This window comes from Mauremys mutica, chromosome 12 (genome assembly GCF_020497125.1).
Source record: "Mauremys mutica isolate MM-2020 ecotype Southern chromosome 12, ASM2049712v1, whole genome shotgun sequence".
Classification (NCBI taxonomy): Eukaryota; Metazoa; Chordata; order Testudines; family Geoemydidae; genus Mauremys; species Mauremys mutica.
Genome location: NC_059083.1, coordinates 6,831,853 through 6,858,233, shown reverse-complemented (window position 1 = coordinate 6,858,233; position 26,381 = coordinate 6,831,853). Strand labels below are relative to the sequence as shown.

Here is a 26,381-nt window from a genome sequence, read left to right as displayed (position 1 = left end):
GGCCCTTTATAGGCAGAGTCCAGGGAAAAGCCCAGTGAGAGAAGTGCCCTTTCCCTAGAGGTCATCACCCTTCCGGTGGGCAGAGTTTTCCCTCATTCTGGGGGAGCCCCTCCCCAGCAGGCAGAGGGGAAGACAGGGCGGAGACAGGAAAAGAGGCACACGCTCACATTGTCCTTGTGGGGAGGGGCGCTTACAGCGCTGGTGGGAGGATGCAGCTGCTGCCTCAGTTTCCCTGCTCGGTTTGGAGGAGCCGTTCACATGAGAACTTAAGTTTACAAAATAAAAGTTTCCCTTCTGGGAGCTGGTGTATTATTATAAAAATAAATTAGGTACACACATGTATAGACATACACACACACACACACACACACACACACGTCTGTCCTAGCATGTCCCAGCAATCCCCTCCTGGCCGCGGCGTCTCTTCTTGCTCCCCCAGCGCTCAGCAGGGCCGGCACAACAGCCCTTCTCGCTGCACAGCAGAGTTCATGCGTCCTCGACCCAGGCTGCAGGGTTCACGCCGGCCCCTTCGCCCCATGGCTGCAGGGGTCACGCCGGCCCCTTCGCCCCATGGCTGCAGGGGCCGCAGCACCTCCTGCTGGCCCCAGCCGGTACATTGGCTCTAGCCACAGCCCGGGCCAGGCTCCTGCCCTGAGCCCCTGACAGGAGGGACACAGCAGCTTGGCTGCTCCCCTGCTGATTTCCAAGTCAGAAGGTTCCTGTCTCTGTGCCAGAGAGTGAGCTGGGGGCTGCCGGCCAATCCGCACCCTCACCCCAGTCCCCAATGGGCCAATGGGGGCCAGAGGCTCCAAGGGGAGGAGCTACCTGATGTCCTTCAGCGAGCGTCTCTCTTCCTTGCTGCTGGGCTGTCCCCCTTCGCCAGCCCCGTCCAGTTCCCCACGCGCTGAGGCAGCTGGGCCAGCCCCACTGACAGGACAAGGCCCGACGCATCCAGGGTCAGTCACTGTGCTCTGTCTGCTGGTTTCTCCGCTGCTTTGCTGCAGATCCAGTGTCCCTCTATGGAGCAGCCTGAACTGGCAATACCATCGTGGTTCGCAAAAGCACACAGGCCTCCTCCCGCTATTGGAAACCTGCAACAGCAACAAATAATAGAACAGAACTGTTAGAGCAGCTTCAACTAGGATTGAAAATCCAGCCCTGAGCAATTCACCCCAGGTCACACGGCAAATCTATGGCAGAGCCAGGCACTGAGCCCTGATTTCCCAAGTCAGCCCCAGGCCTGAACCACGAGGCCAGTGTCCTGTTTCACATGTGAGCTGCAGCATTTACTGAGTTAATAGCACTAAAATGGACCCACCAGTTGTTGAATTCACTCCCACTGGTCCATCTCCATGGTTGGCCCGGTTCCCTTTGGAGGCCGATCCAGTGGTCAGAGGGTCCTTTATGGCGCATCAGGAAATCCTGTGTTAAAAAAGTAACAGCAAATACACGTTACACATCTCCGTGTCTGGGATCTCTACAGCCTACATTGGGTTCTCTGGGCTGCTATGCAGAGCGCTGGGCAGGTGGTCCAGGCTGGGAATTCTACACCAGAAATAACATCCCCAACTCAGAGGCAACCAGGGGCATTGGAACAATTTGTATAGTGGGGGTGCTGAGAGCCATGGAACCGAACTGTAAACCCTGGATATGATGGAAATCACTTCAAGCCAGAGGGTGCTAGATCACCCCCCGCACCCGTAGTTCCAGCATCTATGGAAGCAACACCCATCTGGTCCGTGAACTTCGGGTTGGTCAGCCCATGCAGGGACATGGTGCTAAGACTAGTCTGGTATATTTCGTGGAGCTGGCTGAAGATTTTTAATCAAAATATTTCTGAGACAGAAAATGTGTTTCCTACAAAGATGATTTTTTCTTAAATTTAATTTTGAGTTCACTGAAAAGTTTCTATTTTCCATTGAGCAATGATTTTGTTTGGGTTCAGTTCACATTAACCTGTATCCAGCTGAGTTACCAAGGTGCCTCATGGGAGTTATAGTTTGGGCCTCATACCTCCGTTCTCGGTTGGGTTCCCCCAGACTACATCTCCTATAATGCACCGGGGTTTCCCTATTGGCTGAGCCACTGCTGGGCATCATGGGAGATGTAGTCCAACCTGGGATCTCAGCACACAGAAGGGGGCAGAAGGCCCCCAAACTACAACTCCCATGAGGAGCCACAGGTGCTGTTCAAGGTTGGACCAAGCTGAAACACAACATTCTGATTTGGTTTGACAAACCAAACTGCTTTGCTATGTGAATGATGAAAGAAATTGGTTTGATCAAATGTGGCAATCAGATATTTTCACACATTTCTGGAACTGAATGCAAAGTAAAAAGTTTGTATATTTCCACTTCTTGTCCTGTATCATGATAGACACAAATGTCAAAATATCAGAATTTCCCATCTCAATTCTGATTTAGCAGCTACCTGGCTCAGCTTCTCAGCTGCATTCCAGACCTTTACCACTCCTGAATTCTTACCAAATCCCCTGATTTTACTGAGAGTCTCATGCTGTTTGGTGCTTTTCTTAACACCCCAGCTCCTGGAGTCAGGTGATTCCAAGGGACTCTCGTCTTTCTTAAGTTTCTAGCCCTCATGGTTGCAGAGAAAAACTTGTAAATGTGACCCCTAAAAGCTACGACACCAGAAAACAAATTAAAAGCCGTGACAGCTGTTATTTTAAAGTCAGTCTCATGGTTTGGGGGGTCCCAATCCATGATTTTTGAGCACTTGGGTTGGCAATGCTGCTCCTGTCCCATTAAAGGGGCTGGAAAGCAACTGGATTCCCCTGCTGGGAATTCCCCGGGAGCTGACAGTCGGCACATTAGCCCCACATTGCTCTGGCTCAATCCCCAGTGAATGGGGAGGATGGAGAGTGGGTGGTGCACTCTGTACTCTGGCTATTCTGGGATGTGAGAAGTTGCCCTAAATTCAAGCAGCATCTGGGGCCATGACAACCCCAGGACAAGCCCTGCCACCCCCACCCTGTGCAGCCCAGAATCTGGGTCTCACCATTTCCTGCTGGGTGTCAATTGCCACCAGGGAGGCACCGAGGGCAGAACAGCGGCTCTGGCTGTAGGTCCAGCTCCCTTCAGCCTCTGAGAAATAGTAACACTTCCGCAGGTACCCGACCCAGCCGTCTGGGCAGGCAGCCACTGGGGAGGCAGCACCAGCTGGACACGGCTCAAGTTTCTTTGCTGGAGATGAGAAAGTAACAGGGTGAGAGATCTGCCCGTCTCCCTCTGTAGCCACGGCAACAAGCCCCAGTGACACCACACCACGGAACCCCGCACCCCCTCCACACTATGGAAGCTGAGCTTGTGCCTGGGCACGTTCCCCTTCACAACAGAGAGAGGCCAGCGCCACCCACCAGCTCCCCACAGCGACACGAGCTGTGAATTCGGGGCCACGTTTCCAGCCCTGGGCTCCTTTGCTGGGGTCCCCATTTTGGCCCCTGCAGGCACAGACGGTGACACTGTGGAATATGTGGAACACTTAGTGATGTTATTGATACCAATATTATCAAGTGGCAACCGAGCTGGCCAGACAGGCCGTGTGAGGGAGCTGGAAAATGATATGATTTGCCAAGCACGATAACCTTGTTTATATGTTTGTATCACTTTTGTGCTATGAGTTATAGATGTGTAGGGTATAGCTGTGCTGTGTGTCTGGGTGACACCCCCAGACAGATTGGCATCGGCACTGCCCAGCCTGCTCAGCGGCCCATCCAGGGTCATCAGCTGTACAGTGAACCCGTGGAAAGGAGACAGGGGCTACACCTTGAGTCAGCAAGACATGTAGGGACAGGCCGGGGGACAGAGAACTCTACAGCTTTTCCATGCCATGTGCTGTGAGCTTGTGTTTGGGACACAGGAAGTGCCAGCCACATAGCAAAACACTATAAAAAGCAGCTGCATCATCTCCATTTTGTCTTCAGTCCTGCTTTTTACCTCTGAAGCAACTTTTCTACAAATGAAGCTCTGAACAAAGGACTGAGTGACCCATCCAAGCTGGGGATGTTCCAGAGAGACTTTCAAGCCAGCAAACTCACCAATATGGCTAAGAACCTGATATATGGACTTTGAAGTCTTATGTATGTATCTGACTGCTTGGCCATTTAATAATTCTCTACTTTTTCTTTCTTCTATAATAGACCTTTAGTTTTAGACACTAAAGGACTGGCTGGCAGTGTGGTATTTTGGGTAAGATCCAACCTAATATTGGCCTGGTAATGTGGCTGGTCCTTTGGGGTCAGAAGAACATTTTGTACAGTGAGCAGAGTTTTTAAATAACTTCTCACTGTACTGGACAAAGGTGCTGACTGGGAGCCAGAGAACTGGAATGCGATAGAGGGGGCTGGGTGATTTCTTTTTTAACTTCTTGATAACCAGTGTGGGGATCAGAAGCACAGTTTGTGACTGTCTGGGGCGTCTAACTTCAGTGTTACCCACCAGTCTTGGGAGTATCTGCTCTCCCTTTTGCAGCCTGCCCTGAGTTTGGGTATTTTCAGTGAGGGCTGCCATGTACCCTACACCACACAGATGCAGTCATTAGACACCTGATTGCACCCGCACACCAGGCGCATTGACATCTGAACGGCCAGGCTGGTCTGCGGGGGGAGCAATACCAGGGCAATGTACTATGGGCACAAAACCGTGCTCTCAAAAAGGCCAGGGGGTGAGGCCACTTACGACCAACTACTAAGCTCATTATAAACAGCCACTAGGTGGCGCTGTTACCCCCCCATGCACCTACAGATGAGATGCTGGGTACAGAATAGGAACACCTCCGATGATGCAACCAGCCACCAGGTGGTGCTGTTCTCTCTCTGTTTGAATATACCAGAGGAGGGGGAAAGCCCCTCTGGAGCCATTCACTGAGGAGGAGCAGGGGGGCTTTCAGGACTGCTTGGCTCCTGGTTTCTGTGAAGCCGGCCAGCTCGGCAAGAGACTGGACTTGTGGGGGAAGCAGCTTTATTAGACAGAAATGGCGAGTGTAGACCCAGGTTCACATTTTATTACTTGGTTTTGTGTTACCATTTCTTTCCATCCCACGCTCTAATTTCTGATTAAATCTTTATTCTTTTCTGAACAAACATCCTCTTGTTTATTAGCCGCGCTCACAAGGGCTGGGTGTGATACAGGAGCGGCGGTTTATGGTCAAACTGGTAAATGGGGCACTCTGCCCCTTTAGGGGCAGCGGATCTGGGATTTCTGTGAGGACCCGGTGTCAGGGCTGGATGTCACAGGGCAGCGCTGCAAAGGGATGCAGGGACTGGGGTGCAGCTATTGTTACCTGCAGGGCAAAGCCAGGGCTGGCCTAGCCGGGAGGAGAGGGCTTGCGAGGCTGACAGGCTGGGGGGGTCAGGGAGCCGACAGCCAGCCAGGCGCAGGTACAGATCCCTCCCGCTGGAGGCAGGGGGGGTAACATGGTGACTCACAGCCCTGGGTAACCAGGTGTGTTTGGGTAACAGGGCAGAGTAAACCAATAGCCGGTGGGAGCTGGACACTGGGGGCAGGGGAGACCCCACAGAAACCCCACGGGCTCAGCAGAGTCTGATGTGACTGTTGAAGCAGTGGTGGGCTGTGGGGGGGAGGGAGAGAAGTTGGGGGGATTGTGATGTTTCCACACTGAGTGGAAGATACAGAGACAGGGTCAGTGCGGGCTCCACACTCACCTGACAGTGTGATGGGGATGATGAGGAGGATGGTGATGATCAGTACAAGATTGAGAACCAGGCTCAGAACTGCCCAGCGACGTGCCCTTGGTTTCAACCCAGACAGCAAACCTGTAATAGGAAAAGCCATTAACCCTTGCACTGCTGCCAGAGCAGGGAGGGCTGGGCCCTTCACTGATTAACTGCATCAGCTGGAGCTGGTTTAAAACAGGGGCTATTTTGCAAATAGAGAAATATACAGAGCAGGAAGGGAAAATTTTCATTCCAAATTGGGGGGAGGGGAAAGTCCTTTCAACTTAAAAAAAAATCAGAAAAACTTGGGTTTCAATTGGAGGATTTCAGGGTTTTCCCCTGCACCTTCAAACTGTTCTCAGTTAAAAGGGGAGTGGTGCGGGGGAGGGGGGCAGCACACCGCAACATTTTAAATAAAAATTGGATTCTTTTCCTACTTCAAACACAAATTTCCCTCCCTAAACAAAAACCTGCTCATTAGAAGTGAAGATTGTCATTGTTTCCATTTGAAACTCAGAAAACTTCTGAGCAAAAAGAGTTGTGGGGGGAAATCTGCCTTGTTCAAAAAAGCATTTCCCAGCCAGAAGGCGTTGATGGAAAGTTGACCAGCCTGTCTAGCGCGGACGGAGGAAGTGGGGTGACTATGCAGGGACTGAAGCAGGGCAGAGATCGGGTGCAGTACATTGAAGGTCGTGGCTGACTTGTGTCTTTTACATGGACCGGCCACTAGAGGGAGCTACAGGCCCTCTCTGAGTGAATGCGGGTTGGACAGGAGAAGGGTAAGACCACCCCACAGAGGCAGCTGTACCTGTAGGGCAGATTGTGCAGCTCTCTCCAGCCTTGGGGGGGATGGGCACATAAGCTGTTCCGTTTTGTTTCATTGGGGTTTCCTGGGAACCCGGGAGTGGCTCTAGCTTCATCTTCTCAGCGGGATACGACCCGTTCCACATCTTTTCTGTCTCCGAAAGACTTGCAGACTCCAAACCAGGGGACATGTTCACCTTTCTGCAGCCAGCGGTAACTGAGGCCTGTTCGCACTGGGTCTGGCGGTGCCGGCAGAGCCCTTCGTAAGGACAGTTTCAAAGCAGCTCACTGGATTACAGCTCAGGCGCGGTTTGGCTACGTGGGGTGATCAGGAAAAACTCCTTTCAAATATAATTTGATGGTGAGTTTTGTCTGAATATCCGGACCAGCCAGGCTGGGTCTGAGCTGTGTTCGAATGAACTGTTTCAAAGCTTCCCTTGGCACTGCTTTTATCCCCAGGGTCAACTAGGCCTTAGCAGGTGCTGCCCAAATCGACTCCAGGTCGCTGGATCATCCTTGTTCTGTTTCCTTTCACTGCTGTCCCGTCCCGTGGGGTCTGGGTTCGAGGGTTTGCCTGTGGAGAGAATTGTCGGGTTACTCTGGCTGGCTCCTGTCAGTGTTTATCTGCCCAGCCACAGCCCTGCACAGCAGGATGGTTAGAGCCGACAGTGGTAGACAGCCCTGGTTTCTCTACAGCAATTGTCATCTGAAGGATCCCAAAGCACTTGACAAACCCATGGATGCAGGCGCTGGACTGGGGTCAGTTCCTTGCAGGGAGAGTGGGGCCAGATCCCAGGCTGGTGTGAATTGGGGCAGCTCCATTGAAATCACTGACCCCAGGTCCCCAGCTGGTGAAATTAACCATGGTTCCACTACAGCCAGTGGGGCCAGATCCCCAGCTCTGATTGGTTATGTCTGTTTACAATTGCTCCAGACACACCTGTATTGCCAGGAATGAATTTGCTTCCCCTTATGCAAATAGTTTACAAGAAGTCATTATGGTTTAATTGGAGAGCCTGGAATTTTGCATGCGGGGGGCAGTTCCTGTTTTCTGCCCTTGGGGGAGCCCCATGAAGTCCCTGCACCCCTGGCAGGACAGAACCTGGGAGAGCAGCAGACACAGACATTCTCAGCTGCGCCCTGTGACTGCAGCAGAGCTGCCAGCTGAGCAGATCTGAAGGGAGCGACTCCAACAGCAGCCAGCACCAGCTCCTTCAGCGGGAGGGGCAGGACACCCCTGTACTGGGCAGAGATGGAATAACCTGCCCCAGGGACAGATTCCTCCCTCACCTTCCTTGGATAGAAGCTGGGCTTGTACCTTGCCCAGGAGGGTTTAGAGCCCTTCCCACTCCAAGTTATTGTGTAATATTGATTGTTGTAACTCTGGAGGGTCCCATTATTCCTATAAATGCCAAGAGCTTGGCAGGATTGAAAAAAGATCAGTCAATGAGATCTTGTGGCAGAGAGTTCCACAGGGCAGCTATGCCTTGTGGGGAAACATCTTCTCTTTCAGCAGATTGGAATTTGGTGCCTTTTTGGATCGGGGGAGTGGTTCAGATCTGGCTTATGGGGGAACAGAATGAGAACCGTTGCAAAACGGACTTGACAGCATCTGCCCCCTAGTGGAAATGCTTTGAAATGACATTTCAATAAGCTGAGCAAATGGGCAATAAACAAACAGATCCATCCATTAATCAATAAAAGGCAGCTAACTAAACCACCCCATCCTCTTACAGCTCCTCTAGGGTATTAGCAGCTCAGTGGGGCGATTGGGGTGGGCGTAACTGCTGGGTCACTCCGTTTGGAATTGCCCCACAATGCTCATTTTGTTTCACACCTAGGCTTGGCAGAATTAAATTTTTATTTCATTATAATTTCAATGGTGAATGTTGATGATTATTACATTTTCATAGTTGCAGAAAGTTATGGGGGAGATCAGACAATTGTTTAGATCAGTAGATGTTGAGATTCAAACAATTAACATTTTGTAAACTATTAAAAGAAAAACCAATGAGGAGTCCTGTGGCACCTTAATGACTAACACATTTATTTGGGCATAAGCTTTTGTGGGCTGGAGCCCAGTTTGTCAGCTACAAAGTGGGTTATAGTCCATGAAAGCTTATGCCCAAATAAATGTGTTAGTCTTTAAGGTGCCAGAGGACCCCTCGTTTTTGCTGATACAGACTAACACGGCTACTCCTCTGAAACCATTAAAACAAAATCAATATCACATGTGAAATATACAAACTAAATATCCTTCACTCAACGAATCATTCCTGTTTTTACTATTCATTTGCTAGCCCATCTGTAACAAGCCTAATTCAAAAGTCCAAGTCACTGAATTGTGACTCTAATAAAGTTTGCAAGCAGCACTTTTCTCACTTTGCCTAGCTGTAAATTTTGATCATCAATAGGAATATTGGCTCATCGGTGTGTGTATGGGGTGTGTGTGTGAAATCGATGTTTGCCAACATATACCAAGAAACATCTAATCTTTCCAAGCCTGTGGATGACATGCCACAGGGAGAGGGAACTGCAAGAGAGAAAACACAGCAATTCCCCCCAGTAAGAGTCTCTTGTGCATACAGGGAGCCTGATTCTCCCCTGCCTGGTATCTTGTAACATCTCTGCCACCTGCCTAGTGGGGTATAAAATGCCACCGGATTAGAACTCTCCCTTCACTGTTAAGACATTTGCCTTTGACTATTAGACCTGGCCTGGGATCATGCCAGCAAAACACAGAGTCTCTTTCTTCCAGCAGTGAGCAAGGAACTAACAGAACAAGGACCATCATTATTCCCAGATCAATGATCTCTCTGTTGTGTCCCTGCCTCAAACCCTTCCCAAACTCCAGCCAACCTTCCTCACGGCATCCATTTTCCCAAGTCGGGTATCTGTTGACAGGATCCAGGCTGCACAGCGGGGTTTGTAGATCATGGTGAAACCACATATGCATATACACACACACACACAGGAGTTGGGGCAGCAATTTAATGAGTAACTAGAATCCAGCCAGTGCAACTGACAACCACTCTCCAGTGTCTGTTTAATGTAACTGCTTTGCAGGGTGACAGGTTTCAGAGGGGTAGCCGTGTTAGTCTATATCAGCAAAAACAAGGAGGAGTCCTTGTAGCACCTTCGAGACTAACACACATATTTGGGCATGAGAGGGGAAGCAGCAACTGCTGCCCAGGTTGTTTGCAGGAGGGTCCCTATCTGCAGGGCCAGACAGCTCCAAAGTGACCCAACAGGATCCCAGAGAGTGTGAGGTACATGCCACGCGTGGTGCCCCCTCACAGACCCAGCTCTCCCTGCAACCAGCTGGCCAAATGAGCTGGGAGCTAAACTGGATTCCTAGAGAGGTGGGCGACAGAATGGAGCCAGCCTGACACTGCCCTCATCAATCCCCTGCCCGCCGCAGTCTGCTCACCTGGTTCAGCAGACGTGACCCACCCAGCAGGAGGACCCACAGCAAGGAAAGGGTTAAGTCCAACTAGGTTTGCAGAGCTGCGCTTCTCTGGTGAGAAAAGGCAGCGTCCTAGTCCCCCTGCAAGGGCTATTTATAAAGCAAGACTGTTTGACTCTGCCTCCTGCTCTGATTGGCTGCTTGTGGTTAGGGCTGTGGCAGAGGGAGAGGCAACAAGACTCTCATCCAAATTAGACTGTATCCCTGCAGTGAAGCCATCAAATCCAGAAGTAAACAACTGCCTTGCCTAGTCCTACAGGGACAAACCGCAGCTGTCACAAACAAAAAAACAAGCTCCACCTCAGCCCCTAAGCCCACCAGAGACTCTGCGGGTTGCCTGGGTTATGCAGCCCCACTAGGACCTAAAGAAAGAAGGCTGCAGCCAGCCGGGCTGTGAAGTTAGGATAAGGTGACCCGATAGCAACTGTGAAAAAACGGGACAGGGGGTGGGGTGCAATAGTCACCTATATAAGAAAAAGCCCCCCAAAACGGGACGGTCCCTTTAAAAACAGGACATCTGGTCACCCTGATTAGGACGAAAGCCCCTCTGTCGCTCACTGCAGTGACAGAATTCAGTCTCCAAGTGTCACACACCTTGGGGGGGCAGATGGCGCCACTGTCAGGCACCTGGTGACCCTGCTGGATTTCGGGCTTGTGCTGCACACTAGAAAGTTGGGCAGCTGTATGTTATGAAGTGGCACAAACTGCTCCCCGGCCCAGTTTGCTACTCCTGGGTGGGGGCTGCAGAGAGGGGCAGGACACTAACCCAAGACAAAGCAGCAAAACTGATAGCTGGATCTGTCAGCTAGGAGAAAACAGGGCAGGGAGCAGCTTTAAACACTGCAATCAACCAGTCCTTGAGCTGGTGATAGGCTGGCATTATATGAACTGGTTTAGCTCCTCCCCTCCTGCTCCGATTTCATGTAAGGGGGAAGGAGAACAAACAAACTGGGAGAAATATGAAAGTCACCGGCTGTGCACAGGAGCAGATCCAGGGGGAAAATGCACAGGCCTGCAGTGCAGAGAGAGCAGTGCGTGAGAGTCAGGTAGAGACAAACACAAACACAGCAAACCCAAGCGACCTCATGTTTTCCACAGGGATCAAAGGATGGCCGCCTTTGCTTGGGGGCCATGGAAGCGACGCCGTAGAGACGGCTATGCTGAGATCAGCCACTAAAACAGGATGAAAATCGCTGTGGATCTCACTTAGGCTGTAATCTCCAAAGCCCAGATCTACAAAGCTACTTAGGGTGCGTCTACACTGCTTTGTAAACCCAGGTCTGTGGGACCCAGGCGTGTGGTCTCAGTGTTTCTGAGCCCGTGACTGAGCGTCCGCACTGCATTGTAAGCCTGGGGTTACAATGGACCCGGGTCTCACTGCTGTGCTAATGCAGCCCTACTGCACTGCACAGACCTTCTGACGGGGCTGCGGCTTGAGCTGCAGCCACACTGCAGAATGACAGGGCTCGGCCCTCTGAGCAACCCCCCAGGATGGATCCTGGGTCCTGGCCCAAGGCAGACAGTCGTGGGGTTTGGGCTCAAACCTGAGTCAGAGCCTGGGTTTACAGTGCAGGGTTAACAGGCCCTTAGGTGCCTAATCCCCGATTTAGGTGCCTAAATCGCTATTTTAGGCACCACTGCGATTCACAAAACCCTTGTTTAGCTGCCGCCTCACCAGGGCCGACTCCAGACCCCAGTGCGCCAAGCGCGCGCGTGGGGCGGCATTTTGCCGGCAGGGCGGCAGGTGGCTCCGGCGGACCTTCCGCAGTCATGCCTGCGGGAGGTCCACCGGAGCCGCGGGACAGCGGACCTCCTGCAGGCATGACTGCGGAGGGGTCCCGCGGCTCGGGTGGACCTCCCGCAGACATGCCTGCGGATACTCCACCGGAGCCGCCGGACCAGCGAACCCTCCGCAGCTGCGGGAGGTCCACTGAAGCCGCGGGACCAGCGGATCCTCTGCAGTCATGCCTGCGGGAGGTCCGCTGGTCCCCCGGCTCCGGTGCACCTCCCGCACGCATGACTGCTTGGGGCGGCCAAATTGCTAGAGCCGCCCCTGCGCCTCACCTCACTCAGCACCTACATTTCTGCCTCCGCTGCCTCCCTCTAGGCCTAGCTCTCGCCTACAGCCCAGCCTGAGCCATGAACTGGGCGAAGGCAGGCGAAAGAGCACCCATATCGCGTATTGGACCTGATCCGGACCGGTAGGCATGCTCAGGAGCTGACTACCAGATTGGCCCCCTCAGGTAAGTGCGGCTGGGGGCAGGGGGTGGGAAGAGGCCTTCCTTATAACTTTTAGCCTAGTGGTTAGAGCATCCCCCCAAGATGCAGGTGAGACCCCAGTTCACATCCCCCCATGCCAAAGGGGAAGTAGGGATTCAAACAGGGATCCTAGATGAACGGCCTTCCCACTGGGCTACAGCCTATTAGGTGGGCCAGAGAAAGAGTATAATCGCTGTAGAGCCAAGTTGTTAGGCACCCGCCTCAGAGGTGGCAAAATGCGTCATCAAATCTCTTCTTCCCCTCAGGCAGAGGGGGGAACCGAACGTGTGTTGCTCGCAGCCCAGGGAAGTGCCCTAACCATGGAGTTATCAGAGAAGATGGCGTGAACGCCACCAACCCTCCTCTTGCCAGCGTCTGTGGTGAGACTGGCTCCACCCATTCCGGCAAGAAGCAGCTTAGGTGCCAAAGCCACGTGACTCCCAGATGGAGGTGCCTATTTGCGGATCACTGGATCACTAGAAAGGTAGATGCCAAACCCTGTGAGAGGGGTAACATTTACCCCTCTGATCAGCATCTTCCATTGGCTAGCTTAGGTGTCTCCGCACATAATGTGTTGGCTTTTGTGGATTGCACTGTCAGGTGCCTATCTCTCCCCCATTCAGCGTCTAAGTGCACAGACTTCTAACTCAGGCTTTGTGGATCTCACTGTCGTTCCTGTGATTTTTTTTCTAAAAGTCAGATGTTGAGACTCTCAGTCCCTTCGTTGACCTGGGCCTAAACATATCACAGTTCTTGAGCCTGATTCTTCAATATGCTGAGCACCAACAGATTTAAAAAACAACTATAATTGAACCAACTCATGTCATGAAACTAATGTGACAGGATCCCTGGGGTACAACCTGGAACTGGGAAACTGCTGAGCCCTCAGTTCCACCAGCCTGGGCTCCCTCTCACACTGTGATGCTGTGACATGCTGCAAATCTCTCCAGGTGCTGCACTTACACAGCCATCCACAGGCAGGGACACACCCCTAACTGAGTTACATGGATGATCTCCCAGCCACTCATGAACCAACAATAGGGAAGCTCCAGCCAATTCCCTCCAGCACCGCAGTCTTGCACCCCAGAACTGTACTGTCTTGCCCTGGTCAGAAGCCTGGCCAGTGTAAGTTCATTACCCATCCACCCCTCCCTCGATGTAGAGCGGATACACACTAGCCTTTGTAACCTGAGCTGATATTTCCCACTCACTTCAACCAAAATACACTGTTTTAGGTAAAATAGAAAACAGATTTATTAACTCCAGAAAGATAGATTTTAAATTATTATAAGTAGCAGGCATAAAAGGTCCGAGATGGTTAACAAAGAAAATAAAAGGTAAGTTTATTACACTAGGCCAGATGTGGGCAAACTATGGCCCACGGGCCACATCCAGCTCGTGGGACTGTCCTGCTCGGCCCCTGAAATCCTGGCCGGGGAGCCTAGTCCTCGGCCCCTCCCCTGTTCTCTCCCCTTCCCTACAGCCATGCTGCCGCGTGGGCCGCGCTTTGGCCTGCCGCTCCCACTGGGCAGCGTGGGGAGCGCAGCTGGCTCTGGCCAGGTGTCGCAGCATCGAGCTCCTGCTGCTGGTAAGGGGGCGGGGAGTGGGGGGGGGGTTGGGTAAGGGAGCGGCGGGTCCTGGGGGGGCAGTCGGGGAGGAGGGGTCAGTTGGATGGGGCGGAGGTTCTGGGGGAGCAGTCAGGGGATGGAGAACAGGGAGGGTTGGGTGTGGGAGTCCCAGGGGGCCTGTCAGGGGGTGGGGATGTGGATAGAGGTCGGGAGGGCAGTCAGGGGACAGGGAGAAGGGGGGGTTGGGTAGGGGGTGGGGTCCCTGGGGCGGTTAGGGGTGGGGGGTTCCGGGAGGGGGCAGTCAGGGGACAAGGAGCAAGGGGGGTTGGATGAGTCGGAGGTTCTGAGGGGGGCAGTCAGGAGGTGGGAAGTGGGAAGGGTCAGATAGGGGACGGGGGCCAGGCTGTTTGGGGAGGCAGAGCCTTCCCTACCCAGCCCTCCAGACAGTTGCACAACCCCAGTGTGGTCCTCGGGCCAAAAAGTTTGCCCATGCCTGCACTAGGCAATATTTAGATCAAGCCGTTTTCTCACCCCACAGGATGTTACAGTTCTTAATACACAGGCTTCTCCCTTAAGCTTGGACCAGCCTATTCAGTTGAAGTCTCTTGTCTTCTCAGCATTCTTGTTGCTTCCAGCACAGGTGGGGGAGGAAAAAGGCCAAAACATGGTGCCGCTGTCCCCTATTTTATGTCCTTCGTCCATGTGCCTAGAAGACACTTGCCCAAACATGTCCTGGTGGGTTTTGTTGAGTCACAGTGATCAGGTAAACCCCCACTGTGTGGACTTGTGCAGTTGAGTCATAGAGCTGACTAATGTCTTGTTAACACCCATCTGGCAGCAGAGAATTTCAAACTTACAACATGTTTCAGTAACAATCATCCAGCAGAATCACGTATCTTCATACACACTAACAATATACATAATTGGGCCGAACAATGGGTTTCAGCAGATTATGACCTTTCCTATGACATCTTACATGACATGCTTTGTATGAAATATATCATAATTATATGGCAGGGTAGATATGGGGTTTGCAGGGTGCTGCTTTGAGGTACAGAGTGTCACAACTGTCTTACAAATTATGAGATTTCAAAGAAAATAAATGTTGGGTTCTGTTTATTTGTCATCTGTTTGAGCATTTAGGAATCACATTTGCAGACTTTTCTCCACAATCAGGAGAGCTAGAGCCTTCCTTTTTACTTTTAAATGGAAAGCTGAGAGTCTGACCTAATCACATGACTCCAGGAGCTGGACCTTTTTAAAAAATAACTCCACCAAATTAAAGACACACAATAAAATCGGGAGTGTGCAACACTGCAGTAATATGTTGTCAGCTCAGCTGCTGGGTAATAATTTTTCCTAATTGACAGTTCCTAACAGAGTCTCTTTGCATAATTGTAGTCTACAAATAAGTCAGGGAGTATTTAGAACAAATCAAAGGTGCCTCTCTTCATGGAATGAGTGTTCAAACTGACAAAGCTCAGGAGGATGGATTAACCATGATGTAAATGAGCAAGTGGAAACCCTTGCTTTAAATCATCAGTTGGAATCATGTTTTTCTTTTGTAGTTTTTAGTTCTTTTCCCAGAGAAAGGTTCCTTCTCATTGTCTGGCATATCCAGAGGTGAAAGTAAGCCAGTACGGTCTGGTATGGCGTACCGGCAAGAGCCGATACACAGCCGACCATACTAGCAGGGGGCAGCTTCCCCAGGCCGGCGATTTAAAGGGCCCGAGGCTCCCAGCAGTGGCCAGAGCCCTGGGCCCTTTAAATCATCGCCAGAGCCCTGCTGCCGGAGCCCCGGGATAGTGGTGGCAGCCAGGAGCCCCAGGGCTCCGGTGGCAATTTAAAGGGCCCGGGGATCTGCTGCAGTAGCGGTGTCCGGAGCCGCTATTTTCTGCCTCAGCCACCTGACTCCAGAGGGGGGCTCCCGGGTGTGGATTGCAGAGACAGACACCTCTTAGCAGCCCAGAACTCAGTGAGAGGAGCCAAAATTTAGGACATAATCCCGTTAATTGGCATCTCCCATTGTCTGGCTTGGATGGCTCCCTGCTTACCATGCTGACTGTTGTATATCCCGTTCTAAGGCTCCTGTCTCCCCCCCAGTCATTGTACAGAGACCCAAGGTGCCCAATTCAGGCATGGTGGGTCACAGAGCTGTTCCTCTGGCTTTCCACGCACCTAAAAGTCAAGCAGCGTTTAATGTCATATCGCCTACGTCGTCCCTATACGAATCCGGGCCTGAGGGCTTTTCCACACTGGGATTACATTTTGCATCAAGCCCTCTCTGGTTCCTGCAGTGCTCGGATGAGGTCAGCTGGTTGGGATCCTGGCTTGGTTAAATGGAGAACCAGACGCTCTTAATGACCAAAACTGGAAAAGAAATGTGCCTATCAGTCCATATAAATCAGTTTCTTTTAGGCTACTCCCAGATTATTAAAAGGCCACAGGTTAAACCAAAACCACATTGCAGCTGTTCTCAGGAATGCAGGAGGCCTGGGAAGGGAGACTGGGAGTAGGTAGGGGGATGGGATGGGACTGGATTCTAGGAGAGGTGGTGAGGGGGATCTCAGCATGCAGGACGGGTGCAGCTACTCTTGTGTGGAGGGTGGGAATGGGCAGCTTTGCATTTTGAAGAGCGCTGTTTGACCCCTCCCTCATCCATTCCACCCCCCACCCCCCCGCCCTGGACCACCTGAGCCACTGCAGCATCAGTCATCAGCCATCCCCTCTGCTGAAAAACATCATGAGGCAGAGATAAAGACGTCAGGAGTGCGTTAAAAGTCCTGGGCCCCTGGGACCGTGGTAAGGCCTGTTTCTTTGCAAGCTCTCCTGCCTTCCTGAGCACTGGCCCCTTTGCCCTCCCCTAGGCCCTGCTTTCTGCCCCGTCCCTTAGCCTCTCTGCTCCTCCTTTCCCCAGGCGATGTCCCTGCCTTAGCCCATCTCCCCTGTCCTCTGCTGCCCCTTTGGGTCTCTCTTCTGCTCTCCAGTCCCAGGCACTGCTTCCTGGGCCCTCTCCCTTCCAGTTCTCATCCCCATGGTTTTGTGGAGGAGGCAGGAGCATAGGCGGCAGGTTATATACACCTGCGGTGCCCGGGCTCCAGCAATATTTGGAGCTGGGTCTCTTCCCCGGCCCTGCCTGGATCGGGCCCCGGCCCCCGCGGGCCTCCCCCCCCCCGCCGCATCCCTGCCTGGAGCAGGTCCCAGCCCCCGCCTGCCACCCCTCCCCGTGTGTGTCGTCCCCCCCCCCGCCGCGCGGAGTCCCTGCCTGACAGAAAGCAGCGCGCGCCTCTCCCTTGCCTGCTCGGTGCTGCCGGAGATTGGCTCCCGGCAGAACTGCTGTCTGCTGCCCTAGTGCCTGCCCTCCCCTAATGGCAAGGCAGGCTGCCCTTATCCTGCCCTAGCCCTGAGCCTCTCCAACGCCCCAAACCCTCAGCCCCAGCCAGAGCCCTCATCCCCCCACACCCTAATCCTCAGCCCCAGCCCTGAGCCCCCCCCCCGCATGAACCCCTCATCCTCAGCCCCACAGCCCTCACCCCACATCCCTACCCTCTGCCCTCAGCCCCCTCCTGCATCATGAACCCCTCATCCCCAACCCCAGCCAGAACCCTCATCCCCTCGCACCCTAATCCTCTGCCCTAGCCCTGAGCCCCCCACATTATGAACCCTTCATCCTCAGCCCCACAGCCCTCACCCCTGCACTCCCTCCTATCCCCAAACTCCCTCCCAGAGGGCGCACCCCCCCCCCTTCCCACACACCCCTTCCCACCCCCAAACTCCCTCCCAGAGCCTGCACCCCTCACCCCTTCCTATGCCCCCACCCCCAGCCCAGAGCCTGCACCCAAACTCCGCCCCAAAGCCTGCACCCCTCACCCTCTCCTGCACACCCACCCCCTGCCCCAGCCTGGAGCCTGCACCCAGCACCCAAACTCCATCCCAAAGCCTGCACCCTGCAGCCCTCCTGCAAACTAATCCCCAGCCCAGGATCTGCACCCCAGACCTCCCCCTCCCAAGCCTCCTCCCAGAGCCTTAGGCAGGTGGGGGCGGAGTTTTGGGGGGGGCGGGTTCTGGGCACCACCAAAATTTCTACAAACTTGCCACCCATGGGCAGGAGGAGGCAGCTGATTCCCACCATAACGTTGGGATGGGACGTACTGGAACCCTTCAGCGTTTCCACTCCCTCCCCTATAGGGAAAGGAGAGGATGAGTTTGGGGATGGATTTTACAACCCTATAAGGATGTCACATACCAGGAGCTCAGTGCAAATACACCGAGGGACAGAACTATTCTCCCCAAGAGACGTGTTCTAAACTGCAGCTTCTCAGCATTACATTTATAGTGTCACAAGCTGAACTGCACGCTGATGTTCTCCTGCACGTGTGTGTATATATGTAGTTTTATATGAAATCTATGGGGCTAGTGTGTGCAATGCTCACACCCACATTGGTTAGCGCTTACTCCATTTCAGTGAGACTATTCAATGGAGGAAGTATTGACCAGTGTAAGGGTTCCACAATCACGCCTATTTAATTATAAATCAGTAGTAATTGTATGTCTTCAGTAAAACAGTGTTTCCCGAAGTGTGGGCTGTGTCACAAACCAGTGACTGGGAAACATTGAACAGTATCAGAATTGTTCTCTGATGTCTCAGTGATGTCTGCCTGAGTTTGCAGAGAGCCTGAGCTAATTGCTCTGAGGTGGGGGAATGGCTCTGAGTGTAGCCAATGCAGCAATGCTGCCTGAGCCTGCAGAGACCATGAGCCAATTGCTCTGTGATGGGGGAACTGACTATTCATCTCAATAGGGTGCTAACTCTCAACCCCACTGCTCAGGGCACCCTGTGAACCCCACCCAAGTAGGGGGGCTGGGTGTGTGTGGTAGGAGGGAAAGAGTGCAATGTCCCCCTCCCCCCAAAAGAGACACCCCAGCTGCTGGGGTAAGTACTGGGGACTCCTGACAGCAGCTTGTCTTCTATGGGGGTACAGTGGGTTCCTCTTACTGCTGCCCCTGCTCTACTAATGGACAGTGATCCCTGCTGCTGATCCTGCCCTTCTGGGGAGGCAGGAAGTCCCAGCCTGCCCCTAAAACAGACCAGGCAGAGGCCCCCCAACCGAGCCAGCACACAGCTATTGTGTGCCTGGTCCCTGGCACAGCAAGGGGAGAAAGATAATGGAGCAAATAATTAAGAAATCAATTTGCAAACATCAGGAAGATAATAAGGTGATAAGTAACAGTCAGCATGGATTTGTCAAGAACAAATCATGTCAAACCAACCTGATAGCTTTCTGTGACAGGGTAACAGGCCTTGTGGATGCGGGGGGAAGCGGTAGACATGGTATATCTTGACTTTACTAAGGCTTTTGATACAGTCTCTCATGACCTGCTCATTAACAAACTAGGGAAATGCAACCTAGAGGGAGCTACTATAAAGTGGGTGCGGAACTGGTTGGAAAACCATTCCCAGAGAGTACTTATCAGTGGTTCACAGTCATGCTTGAAGGGCATAATGAGTGAGGTTCCGCAGGGATCAGTTCTGGATCCGGTTCTGTTCAATATCTTCATCAATGATTTAGATGAACGGGGGAGTGGGGTCTAGTGGGTTACAACAGAGGGGAGGGCAGATACATCTGGGTTATATGCAAGAACGTAAGAATGGCCATAGTGGATCAGACCAAAGGTCCATCCCGCCCCAGTATCCTGTCTTCCCACAGTGGCAAGTGCCCCAGAGGGAATGAACAGAACAGGGAATCATCAAGAGAGCCATCCCCTGTCACTCATTCCCAGCTTCTGGCAGACAGAGGCGAGGAACACTATCCCTGCCCATCCTAGCTAATAGCCATTGATGGACCTACCCTCCATGAACTTATCTAGTTCTTTTTTGAACCCTGTTATAGTCTTGGCCTTCACGCCATCCACAGGTTGACTGTGACTAAATACTTTATTTTGTTTGTTTTAAATCTACGGCCTATAAATTTCATTGGGTGACCTTCTTGTCTTATGTGAAAGAGTAAATAACATTTCCTTATTCATTTTTTCCATACCATTCATGATTTTATAGACCTCTAGCATATCCCCCCTTTTAGTCTTCTCTTTCCAAGCTGAAAAATCCCAGTCTTTTTAATCTCTCCTCATACGGAAGCCGTTTCATACTCCTAATAATTTCTGTTGCACTTCTCTGTATCTTTTCCAATTCCAATATATATTTTTGACATGAGGTGATCACATTTGCACGCAGCATTCAAGATGTGGGCATACCATGGATTTATATAGAGGCAATATGATATTTTCTGTCTTATTATCTATTCCTTTCCTAATGATTCCCAATATTCTGTTTGATTTTTTGACTGTCGCTGTATACTGAGTGGATGTTTTCAGAGAACTATCCATAATGACTCCCAAGATCTTTTTCTTAACAGGAAACAGCTAATTTAGACCCCATCATTTTATGTGTATAGTTGGGATTATGTTTTCCAATGTGCATTACTTTGCGTTTATCAACATTGAATTTCATCTGCCATTTGGTTGCCCAGTCACCCAGTTTTGAGAGATCCTTTTGTAGCTCTTCGCAGTCTGCCTGGGTCCTAACTATCTTGAGTAGTTTTGTATCATCTACAAATTTTGCCACCTTTTTCCAGATCATTATGAATATGTTGAATAGTACTGGTCCCAGAACAGACCTCTGGGGGACACCACCTCTCTTCATTCTGAAAATGGACCATTTATTCCTGCCCTTTTTTTCCTATATTTTAACTGGAGCGCCTGGCAATGCTTTCAGGGTTATCTAACAATCTTTAATTTAATTTAATTACAAGTCTTCTGTTATTTTAATCACCCTGCCTTTTTTAATAAACACACTCCCTGCTCCAAGGGCAGAAGCTGGGAGCAGCACAGAATTCATCACATTCCACACTCAAGCTACCACATAAACTCATTCATCGGCCTGTTTGTTTATAAGCCAACCCCACACTCCCCCAAGATGCATAGGTAAAAATGGCAAAACCTGTAAGACCCTTTCATAAGCCAACCCTATATTTCAGGAGTTGGTAAACTTTGGCTCCTGGCCCATCAGGGTAAGCCGCTGGCAGGCCGGGACAGTTTGTTTACCTGGAGCGTCTACAGGCTTGGAGCCCTGCACCTCCCACTGGCCACAGTTCACCGTTCCTGGCCAATGCGAGCTGCGGGAAGGAGCGCAGGCCGAGGGATTTGCTGGGCGCCACTTTCCGCAGCTCCCATTGGCTGGGAATGACAAACCGTGGCCCCTGGGAACAGCAGGGCTCTGTGCCTGCGGATGCTCCAGGTCAGAGGCACCAGTAGAAAAAGGAGGCGCCTGGGGGGGCACCGGCGGAAAAGTGTGGAGGCCCGGGGGGGCTGTCGGAAAAAAAGGAGAGAGGCCCGCAGGAACAACATGTGACCCCTGTGGCACCTCTGCTCCAGATAAACAAAATGTCCAGGCCTGCCAGCAGCTTACCCTCAGGGCCGTCCCTACCCATACGAAAAGTATGCAGCTGCTCCAGCCCCTGCTCTGCCCCCGCCCCACCCCTTCCGCCCCAGGCTCACCCCCACTCCACCCCTTCCCCAAAGCCCCCACCCAGCTCCACCCCACCCCTTCCCCGCCCAAGCCCCGCCACTTCCCGTCCTGCCCCCACTCCACCCCTTCCCCAAACCCCTGCCCTGCTCCGCCCCAGCCTGGCCAGTTCCCACCCCTGCTCCGCCCAAGCCCTGCCCCACTCCACCCCTTTCCCAAAGCCCTCGCCCTGCTCTGCTCCACCCCATTCCTTCCCTGCCCCAGCCCCTGCTCCGCCCAAGCCCTGCCCCACTCCACCCCTTCCCCAAAGCCCCCGCCCTGCTCCGCTTCCCCTTCCCTGCCCCACCCCCACCTCTTCCTGCACTTGCTCCACCCCGCCTCACCCCTGCCCCACCCCAACCCCACCTCTTCCGCTCCCTGCTCCGCCCCAGCCCTGCCCCCACTCCACCCCTTCCCCAAAGCCCCCGCCCCAGCCCTGCCTCTTCCCGCCCCTGCTCATCCCCGCCCCGCCCCCACTCCCCTGAGGGCTGCAGCAGGGGGCGGGCCTGCACTCACCAGTAGCGGGAAGTGCAGCGACCTGGCCCCAGCTGTGCCACCGGTGAGTGCTGGGGATCAGTTCCCCCCTGCCCCTCCAGCCAGCCCCTCCCGCCCGCAAAGGGCCTCAGAATAGGTGGGGATGGCCCTGCTTACCTTGACTGGCTAGGAGCCAAAGTTTGCAGACCCTTGATCTACAATGGCAACATATTAGATGTTCAATTCAATAATTCAATAGAGCTTAAAATTGTCAACTTTTGGTCTAGACACGTTGATAAGCTGACCCCCGCTCTTCAATGCTTCACTTTTTTACCAAAAAAATTCAGTGTATGAACGAATATCTACGGTATTTTGCAGTTAAAAGCTCCATCTGGGGCTAAGGTGTGTGCTGTGAGCAGACCTCAGGTATGAAACAACCCCCTCCACACACACACCCCAAAATGGCACCGCTTAGTGCTTGAACCACTGCACCATCCTTTCTCCCCAAATTCTCCTCTTGTCTCCCTAGGGCCTAACACAAGTAACATTCAGTCCTGGCTGAGGGACAGGCCGCAGCATAAGAAATGGGAATTTTACCACCCTCCCACCCCCAAGATTCCCAGCATGCAATTCTAGCCCGGAGGGACCTGAAATATTTGACTATAAAATTATGACATTTTTATGCATGGGAAAGTTCTTGGGTCATTGTTAGCAGTTCCTAAAATATCTGGCCTATAATTCTTCTCTGCCTCTGAGTCTGGCACAGCTGGATTCGATGGCTATTAAACATCCACCTTTGCAGGAAAAGGTATAGAAAGAGAATTCACGGCATATTCTCATACTTCCTGGATCATTTCTACACTAGTTTTCCAGGTGCCCAGATGCATGTACAGAATACACAATGGTGTGGCCCCCCGTGGGCCATAATACAGTCACCTTCCAAAAGTAAAACCTTCACGTGTGATGGATGTCTATATTTCTAATACATTTGTTTGCTGAGTCGCACCAGCACAATTATGATATAATAGTTTCAGAAACACTCAAGTCCTTAAAATCAAGGAAACAAAGCAATCAGTCTCATATCTCCCATGTAATAAGGAAAAGCCATATACAAATATAAAGCCATATACAATTCAGCACCATGCAAACAGTCTTGAAATTGAAAGAGGAGTTGTCAGGTGTGGATCAGAGATAAGGTTATTTGGAACTGATCTTACTTCTTCTCCTTCTCACTGATGGGAACCCTGGCCCCACCCACCGTACAGGAGTCTATTGACTCACAGTACATGGAGTACCTGGAGCTCAGGTCCCATCCCACGCCAGACATGGCCCCACGGTCCGAGCTGGTGTTTCACTGGCAATACACGGCTGGGGTTACATGTGGAAAATAGGAGAAAACTGGGCCTTTGTCAGACAAGCGTAGTTATCCCGCTGTATGTGGGACTTTGGAAGCCTGGCCGTGGGGCTCCGGGCACCAACCCTGGCTCCAGCCATGTGGCTCCAGCTTTAGGCTCTGGACCCCGGCTCTGGCTGCGGGGCGGTGGGAGCTGGCCCTGGGTGCTGATCCCTGGTGCCAGCCACACGGCAGCGGGCTCTGACCCCTGGCTGCAGCCACACAGACTCACCACCACCCCCGTTGCCCTGGGCCCCCACTGCCTCCCCCAATCTCCAGTTCACAACCCCATTGCCCCAGATCCCCACGCTGACCCACCCATCCAGGGCTTAATTCGTCCTGGGGCTTGCTGAGCAAAGTGATATTAACAAATATGCAAGTATCACTTTTCACAGCAAACTTCCTAGCTAGCTGGGAGGCCAAGTGATACTTGTAGGCTTGTTAATATCACTTATCGCAGCCTCCCAGCTAGCTAGTAAGTCTGCTGTGAAAAGTGAGATTAGCAAATATACATATATCACTTTTCCCAGCGTTATTTTTATTATTGAGTCTGCAAAAATTAAAACAAATGCTATGTAAATAAATTACAATTATTTGGATGGGTATAGGGGCATATTTATTTGTTTTTCCTAAAGTTAATTAAGTATTTTAGGAAAAAGTGTCAGAGCTACCACCAGCAAGAGTTGGTGGCCGCGCTCTGAGGCTACCAGAAAATTTGTTGTGAGAACCTCTGCCTTAGGGGGTGGCTTTGACAGCCCCCCAGCAATGCAAAGTGACCCAGGAGAGAGAGGCCGTTGGTTCTATCCTCAAAACAAAGGGAACAAAATCTGACCTGCAGGGTATGTCTGCATTAGGAAAAGACATTAAGGTTAAGTGGGATCTAATCCTGATCGCCCTCCTGGATACAGACATACCATTGCAGCCTTAATTGGAAAAGCTGTTCCATAATAAGTCACACACACCTGCAGGTTGGGAACGTAACCTTGGTTTTTGAGCTCCAGGCACACTGAGCCCTGTCACCTACCTTCCAGAAAGTCATAATGACTGATTAGCTTTGGCACAAGAACTCAGCTTGATAAGTAGAGCTGTGCAAGGTTGACCTTGCATTTAAGGTCGTGGCCAGATATTTATAAGATCCAGGTGCAATTGTTATCTTTCAGTTCCCCCCATCTATAAAAAAGGGTCTGGCGGATTCTCCTTACTTGAATCCTTTCAGTAACACTGGATCTCTCTAAAATACACTCTGACTCCCCTACATGTTATGGCCTCGCAGGAATCCCTGGGCAAGTTTCTCTGGCCTGTGTCCCACTGGAGGTCAGATTAGATGGTCAGAATGGCCCCTTCAGCATGAGCTAGGTATTATGCACAGAATCTGAAATCAACCAGCGCATTCAGTGTCAGAGTGAACGTTTGCAATTACAGCGTCGTAAAAAAATATATTGCTTTTGAGCTGTGCACTGTTTGAATGTCTCGGCTAAAGAGGCAATAACCTTGGGTGCAGTTTTATGCTATTCAAGATTAGATTTTTCTCTTCCAAACAGGCATTAGAACATGTCCCCTGTATCACGCACAGAGTATTTCCTGGAACTCCCCACCCACAACATGTTACAAAAACTCCAGAGGGGTTGAAAATATTAACTGGAGCTCTGCTCTGGACAGCTCCAGCTGAATTTAAGCCCTGCACACGCCATCACTCAGAGAATGATCATGATTTGCTTTAAGGTTTCTTTGAAACATCACAGCTCAAAGGAGTTAGCCACCCAATTCCCTCCACTGGAATCCCATCCTCAAGTGACCGGGGATATAAATGCCCCACCCAGGTGTTTCAAAATTCAGTGACATACAGAGGGGAAGATCAAAACCATCCAGGGAGTTCAGTAGCTAGGAAACAGAACCAGCCACTGATGCTTCAAAGACTTACGCACGTGCTTGGTTTGAAGCACTTGAGTCACTGGCTGAGTTCATTTGTACATAAAGTTAATCACATACAGTAACTCCTCACTTAACGTTGTAGTTCTGTTCCTGAAAAATGCGACTTTAAGCGAAATGATGTTAAGCGAATCCAATTTCCTCATAAGGATTAATGTAAATGGAGGGGTTAGGTTCCAGGGACATTTTTTTCACCAGACAAAAAACTATATATTATATAGATTCATCGATTCTAGGACTGGAAGGGACCTCGAGAGGTCATCGAGTCCAGCCCCCTGCCCTCATGGCAGGACCAAATACTGTCTAGACCATCCCTGACAGACATTTATCTAACCTGCTCTTAAATAGCTCCAGAGACGGAGATTCCACAACCTCCCTAGGCAATTTATTCCAGTGTTTAACCGCAGATACGTATACACACAGTATACGTTTTAAACAAACAATTTAATACTGTTCACAGCTATGATGATTGTGAAGCTTGGTTGATGTGGTGGAGTCAGAGGGTGGAAGAGGGAGGGATATTTCCCAGGGATGCCTTGCTGCTAAATGATGAACTAGCACTCGGCTGAGCCCTCAAGGGTTAACACGTTGTTAATGTAGCCTCTCACACAAGGCAGCATGAACACGCGGGAGGAGAGACAGCATAACAGACAGAGACAGACACACATTGTGTGTGGGAGAGAGAGAGAGATGCACACTGCCCCTTTAAGTAAGCTGACCCACTCTTAAGTGCACTGTCTTTTTAAGTTGATCAGGAAGTTGAGACAGCAGCTGCTGCCCCAAGCTCTCTCCGTCTGTGTCCCCTCCATGCTCTATATGGAGAAGGGGTAAGCGGGGTGCAGGAGCAGGGGGGAGAGGGGCACCCTGACATTAGCTCCTCCTTCCCCCCCTGCACAGCAAGCAGGAGTCTCTGGGAGCAGCTCCAAGGCAGAGGGCAGGAGCAGCACATGGCAGTGGGGGGAGGGACAGCTGAACTGCCCGGCAATTGATCACACAGGGAACTTAGGGGAGCAGGGAGCTGATCGGGGGCCCCCCAATTGGCTGGGTCCCCATTGGCCCCGTATAACCCATTGTCCACACGAAGGGCTGCACCTGTGTAATTATTGTGCTAAAAATATTTCCCAGCCCCAGCCAAGGTACTTAGAGTAGGGTAACTCTGCTAGTGCAGAGCAGCTCTTCAGTCACAGCGACTCCCTCCCTGTGCTCGGGGCAGGGGTGGGAGTGTGGGATTGGGG

The 26,381-nt window shown here is 51.8% G+C and overlaps 1 protein-coding gene across 1 annotated transcript; it reads right to left on the bottom strand.

The window, feature by feature from the left end:
- Nucleotides 1-280: 280 nt before the first annotated feature.
- LOC123346020 (C-type lectin domain family 2 member D-like) lies at nucleotides 281-10,054 on the bottom strand. The gene is made up of 6 exons (XM_044983212.1): nucleotides 9,927-10,054; nucleotides 6,501-7,070; nucleotides 5,681-5,791; nucleotides 3,016-3,200; nucleotides 1,319-1,422; nucleotides 281-1,091 (listed from the first exon to the last, which is right to left on the bottom strand). The coding sequence occupies exons 2-6, from the start codon at nucleotides 6,685-6,687 to the stop codon at nucleotides 962-964; spliced, it is 717 nt and encodes a 238-aa protein (XP_044839147.1). The 5' UTR covers nucleotides 6,688-7,070; nucleotides 9,927-10,054; the 3' UTR covers nucleotides 281-961.
- Nucleotides 10,055-26,381: the final 16,327 nt, after the last annotated feature.

Bases quoted from the DNA above. Each gene is read 5' to 3' on its own strand.
- LOC123346020 (XM_044983212.1), bottom strand. From the start codon at position 6,687: ATGTCCCCTGGTTTGGAGTCTGCAAGTCTTTCGGAGACAGAAAAGATG. The intron at 3,201-5,680 runs GTGAGTGTGGAG...TCTCATCTCCAG, and splicing joins CATCCCCATCACACTGTCAG to CAAAGAAACTTGAGCCGTGT. The intron at 1,092-1,318 runs GTGGGTCCATTT...TTGCTGTTGCAG, and splicing joins GGGAGTGAATTCAACAACTG to GTTTCCAATAGCGGGAGGAG.